The 6,000-nt window shown below is 40.8% G+C and overlaps 1 protein-coding gene across 1 annotated transcript; it reads right to left on the reverse strand.

Moving 5' to 3' along the window:
• Positions 1-5,431: 5,431 nt before the first annotated feature.
• Positions 5,432-6,000, reverse strand: BO83DRAFT_379953 (kinesin). Its single transcript, XM_025531627.1, has 2 exons — positions 5,947-6,000; positions 5,432-5,886 (listed from the first exon to the last, which is right to left on the reverse strand). The coding sequence occupies exon 2, from the start codon at positions 5,860-5,862 to the stop codon at positions 5,548-5,550; it is 315 nt and encodes a 104-aa protein (XP_025386068.1). The 5' UTR covers positions 5,863-5,886; positions 5,947-6,000; the 3' UTR covers positions 5,432-5,547.

Here is a 6,000-nt window from a genome sequence, read left to right on the forward strand (position 1 = left end):
AAGGAGCTAAAGAGCATACCTTTAAACAGTAATTAGCCTTATATAAGGGAAAGCATTGCTGCCGTCACACCCAAAACAATCAGTAGAACCAAATAATAATCTTCCTAATCTAGCTAGAAAAGGTGCAAGTAAGGGAGATAACTAGGAATTAAGAAAAACATAGCATACTATATTCCTATAACCTTAATAATATAATATCCAATGACCACCATCTCTTTTATTTGCCGGCGCATACAAGTAAATATAATATAATCAAGTCCAGATTATATGCACAGTCTATCTTCTCAATATATTTTAACGCGTTAATAATAAGCTTGACATGATTTTTAGTATTCTCAGCTGAAGTAAAGTACCCAGTGAGCGCGAAGCTTGTCAGTACATCTTATTATACAGGACTTAATTATAATGAATCTCGTTAAATACCAGTCTTTTCAAATAACCAATTAGCATAATTATCTGTGGTAAAAGAAAAGACTGATCTTGTCTCTTTTTCTTGACCAGCTATTCTACATAGCTTACTTTTATCCCTTCCTAGAGTTCCGTATCCTCAGATTCAATCTTTAGATAGTTCTTTTATTAATTATTAGCATTAATAGCTTCTTTACTAGCACATACTTCATGTACAACACTTCATACGTGGGATTGATAAACTATATAGTTTTTCCAAAGCTATTCACTTATACAATTTCAAAACACTCCAGGGTGTCTGCATCTACCGCGGTTACAGTATGAAGCATTATATAGCCACTCTTCAACTTATTCACTGTTATGGCTCGAAAGGTTTCCCCAAGTACATTCCACCATATTCCTAGAATATAAACCACACTTCTATAGAGAATTATTCGGTGATATCTTACGGCGTATAACCACAGTTTTTACACTGAGTTTCACTACAATTCCTCCTACTTTCAAACACTCGCGGTTATGGAGACTATGCTGTTCAGTGTCTACGGGTATAACGGAGTGCCAGAGCTAGGTACATTAACACAGCAGATAAATTAAAAGATTTTTTAGATACGATGGGAGCAGGCGCTGCGAATCCGTTATTAACAATATCATAATAAGGGTAAAGTCTCCTGCAGTCAGCTGCAGGCTGTTCAGCTTGCCCAGAAATTCAAGTCAAGATATTTGCTCTCAGCTTAAGGAGTCACACTATTAAAACAACATCCAGAGACTGTGCTGGTAGATTGGCACATCTGCTACTATTAAGCTCCAGCAGTGCTGTGGCCTCGGCTATAAATCACACGGCATGCCCAAGATAACTCAGGGGCTGGATCCCCAATACTGACCGAATAATTCCGACCGACCATGATTTTCACATATTTAGATCATAGCCAGAATCCTGCTTGATAGTTAGGCCAATGGTTAGGTTAATCATGCGGTATTTTAGCATATTCATTTCCAGAATTCGCTCTGAGCTGAGCGTTATTCTTTTTCCGGTGTTACAGGTCTGCACATCAAAGTACAGGTATAAGAAACTCCGAAAGAAAGATGCGCCAAGTGGATCTCTAATAACTAATAATGAAGGTTTATTAGTGTTTCATAAGGGTTCGGCGTAAGCAGATACTAATTCTTTGCCTAAGGCTTCAATAGCTGCGTGCCTCACATTTGAGTCATTATCGTTAAGGCGGCACGTGACTGCCTGTAGAGTCTCAGGTAGCCAGGGAGATTGTATGCCTAGAGCTTCAACAACTGCCTGTCTTATATATGAATCACTGTGGTCTAGTCGGTATATGACTGCCTGCAGAGTCTCAGGTGGCCAGGGAGATTGTTTACCTAAGGCTTCAATAGCTGCGTGCCTCACATTTGAGTCATTATCGTTAAGGCAGCACGTGACTGCCTGCAGAGTCTCAGGCGGCCAGGGAGATTATGTGGCTAAGGCTTCATCAGCTGCGTGCCTCACATTTGAGTCATTATTATTAAGGCAGCACATGACCGCCTGCAGAGTCTCGGACAGCCAGGGAGATTGCATGCCTAAGGCTTGAACAGCCGAGTGCCTTACATATAAGTAATCATCATCTAGTCAGCACGTGACCTCCTGGAGAGTCTCGGGCAGCCAGGGAGATTGTGTGGCTAAGGCTAAGGCTTTAACAGCCGCGTGCCTCACATTTGAGTCATTATTATTAAGGCGGCATGTGACCGCCTGCAGAATCTCAGGTGGCCAGGGAGATTATGTGGTTAAGGCTTCAACAGCCGCCTGTCTTACATATAAGTAATCATTATCTAGTCGGCACGTGACCGCCTGTAGAGTCTCGGGTGACCAGGGAAATTGTGTGGTTAAGGCTTCAACAGCTGCCTGCCTCATGTTTGAGTCACTGTGGTCTAGTCAGCATGTGACTGCCTGCAAAGTCTCAGGCAGCCAGGGAGATTATGTAGCTAAAGCTTTAACAGCCGCCTGCCTCATGTTTAAGTCGCTGTGGTCTAGTCGGCACGTGACTGCCTGGAGAGTCTCGGGTGGCCAGGAAGATTGTATGGCTAAGGCTTTAACAGCCGCCCGCCTTATATCACAGTTACAGTACTCTAATCAGCATGTAACCGCCTGCAGAGTCTTGGATAGCTAGGGAGATTGTGTATCTAAGGCTTCAATAGCCGCCTGTCTTATATTCTATATACAGTCCTCTAGTCGGTACATGACCGCCTGAAGAGTCTCGGGCGGCCAGGAAGATTATGTGGCTAAGGCTTTGATAACTGTATATCTTACTTTTGAATTGCTGTTCTCTAGTTGGTATGTGACTGCCTGGAGAGTCTCAGGTGACTAGGGAGATTATATGACTAAGGCTTTAATAGTTGTATGTTTTACTTTTGAATCGCTGTCCTCTAGTCGGCACGTGACTGCCTGGAGAGTCTCAGATAAATAGGGAGATTATGTGGCTAAGGCTTCAATAACTGCCTGCTTTATATATGAGTCGCTGTGGTCTAGTCGGCACATGATCGCCTGCAGAATCTCAGGCAGCCAGGGAGATTATGTAGTTAAGACTTTAATAGCTGCCTTCCTCACAGCGCCATCGCTGTCGTCCATAAAATTCGAGATTATACCGATCAGTTTGGACAATATATGCTGCTGATGGATTAATGCTCTTAGAATCTTTGCTCTGTGAGGGCTCTTCACTTGCAAGCAATTTTCCTTAAGTAATTTGCACAGAATATGTTCTGGAAATTCAGTTTCACTGCAGAGTCACATTTCTTTCAGAAATTTTTCCTCATAGTTAGATTATTGTATATACCCTGATTCCATCTTTTCTCAGAAATATTATAAACGATTATTACCACTCCCTGCCAGTTCTGAATCTTCTGGCAGCGGTATCTCACTAAAGCAGTGTATAAGCAGTTGTTGATATGCTGGGCCAAGTAAATCCCGTGGCTCTTATTGGATTTTTTTAAGAAATAAGCTTACTTGCTCTTTATTTGTATTATGTAGTAGCCCTGTAACAAATCTCCAGAATATATTATAGTATCTACTATACTTTTCTTCTTCGATAAACTTCTTCAGTAATATTTCTATATATTTTCCCTGTAAGTAGTTGCTTTTAAGATAGTGAAGTGGTTCACTGTTATCCGATATCCAATACCGGACGAAATATTGAGCAGCGAAGAATTTTTGAAATATAAGATACAAGAAATGATAGCTTTTGTCCTGGCTTGAAGTATCTGATGTCCGTAGAAAGAACAGTCAGTCAAGAAAATCATCTGACATCTAGCAAAATTGTGGTTGTTTATAGAGCCAATCACGATGACCTTGATGGAATTCAATAATGTCACTGTATAGCCCTGTAAAGGTAAGATATTCAAGAAATCTTATCTCAGTCTCCACCAGGGACTGGATTTATAAATGTTTTCACAGGTTCTGGACCTTGGTTTTATTTAACAGCCTACTAATATCTCTCTTCTCCAAGTTTAAGATGTCTTTTCTTTATAACCTTAATTCAATAGCCTGGTATACTTCTGTCATGGTTTGTGGTAAGCCACCAAAACAGAAGCTGGTTTTATTCCAACTATAGCACAATGTATCAAGCTGGACTAGTATTCAAACAAGACCCTGGATTAGCCAGTGGCTCTGAATGAAAGAATGGATTTCATCAGTCATATCTGGATCTTTTATAGTGTTGGCCAAGTAAGTCTATACTTGACTTGGATAAAAGCCGACAGCCTCCAGCTCTAGATCAAAAGAAGCAAAACCAGAAGTGTTCACAGTATATAGACAGGATGAAATAACCACATTATCTTGATTTAATAGGCCGTTGAATATCTTGGTCAAGTCAGTTCCAGATGAATGGTAATATCCCGACATTTCACCTAGACTGTCTAATAACCAGAGAGTTCTTTTATTGGTTTAATCAAACACAGTTTTCTAAAGCTTAGAAACTAGTTTATCATACTCAGCTTGGACAGAAAAGTAGTCCCGGCAGAAGAATTTGTCCAGGCTTAATATATTCTTGAGCCTCCGCAAAGGTATCCATATAACACGATCAAAATGGGTCGCCCATATCTGTTAATAGTAAAAGTCATGCACGAGCTTTTTACAGAGTATTGTTTTTCCAACACTGGCTTGTCCTCAAATTAGAAACCGTCTCGGCTTAATCACTTGGCCATTTGGAAGTATTTAGTTATAAAATATGTCAGGAAGTGTAACTTCCCTTTCAGGAGTATCTGCTGTTATTTTCAGGTAATTAAGTAGTGAAAAACCTGAGGATGGTGGTTTTTCTTGAAATCTTGTATCCCGGTCCTTGTGTCGATATTCTATAATTGAAAGATTGATGTAGCATTAATCCATATCCAGAATTTCTCCAGAAAGGTAATTAATTGTCAGACAATTGTTACTCTTATAGTATTCCCGTAATTTGGTATCAACTAGTTCATCAGTAAGTAGAGTCTTATGTGTTAATTCTGGTAAGAGCATCAAGGTATCATACTACTGATTACTGGGGTTACTAGTATTCCTGATAGGAACACTTTTGTATAAGTAGTAGTAACAAGGGCTGCATACCCTTGCCATTCTTTGTTCTTATGGGAGTTGTAATAATCGCAGATCCCTTGGATTATAAGTATCGGAAGTTCATCTATAAGACCTGCTGCTTCTATCTCAAAACAAAGTATCCCACACTATTGGACTAGATGGTCCTGTAATTGTGAGTCCTTTATCAACTGGTCTCCGGAGGCAATCAGCCCATAGTGGATATAAGGCACCTTTGTATCACGCAGAGGTCATTTGACTAATTATTCTTTATTATACTTCTCGCAGATATCTTCCTTGTCAACATAGCAATAGGAAGAGCAGAAAAGATAATCTGTACACTCTTCTAGAGGAGAAAATTTGTTTTTTAAGCTAGAGTTTCAATTTAATATTTCTCTTACTATCTTTAAAATATTGTCCTGCGCCCCCGTTATCTGTCTAGTCTTAAATTGACTCATATGTCTTAGAAGAATTTGTGGTGGCTTATTTAAGATGCTTGTTTGCTTAAATTCCCCGCCGTGAACCGACTTTCCGTAATCGTACTGTATGACCCCATTATGGTTTGGACCTGGTTTACTGATAATGATGTCACCTAATCAAATATTATTTTTCCCTTCCGGGACTCCTCCTCCAATTCCCACCATCACACCAAAATCAAGTCGACGAAACGTTGAACGCATGCGAGACATGACGGCTGCGGCAGACACTTTACCATATACGCCATCTGGAAGGTGGGCAATGACTATGTAATGCCCGCTTAGTTCGCCAAATTCGTAGGCGTTGGGATCGGAGGTAGGCCATCGAGGTGGGATGTGGATCCTGTCGAGCATGGCGCAGGCCGCTGTCGCTTCCAGAGGCAAGGCACAGATCCACGCGATGGTGTAGTCGTCGGGCATAAGGGAAACCGCCATCGTTATCAGAGGAAGTGGTAAAATCTATGGCCTAGATTAGTCGAGAATCCTTGTTGCTGGTGTAGAGGTAGCCTAAAGGCGTACAGGGAGTAAGTGAAGAGGCAACCTTGTGCCTCATTTACATGTGGCAGTGTGACA

Source organism: Aspergillus eucalypticola (assembly GCF_003184535.1).
Source record: "Aspergillus eucalypticola CBS 122712 chromosome Unknown BO83scaffold_19, whole genome shotgun sequence".
Lineage (NCBI taxonomy): Eukaryota > Fungi > Ascomycota > Eurotiomycetes > Eurotiales > Aspergillaceae > Aspergillus > Aspergillus eucalypticola.

Excerpts from the sequence above, each read along its gene's own strand:
- BO83DRAFT_379953 (XM_025531627.1), bottom strand. The coding sequence starts at position 5,862 with ATGGCGGTTTCCCTTATGCCCGACGACTACACCATCGCGTGGATCTGT.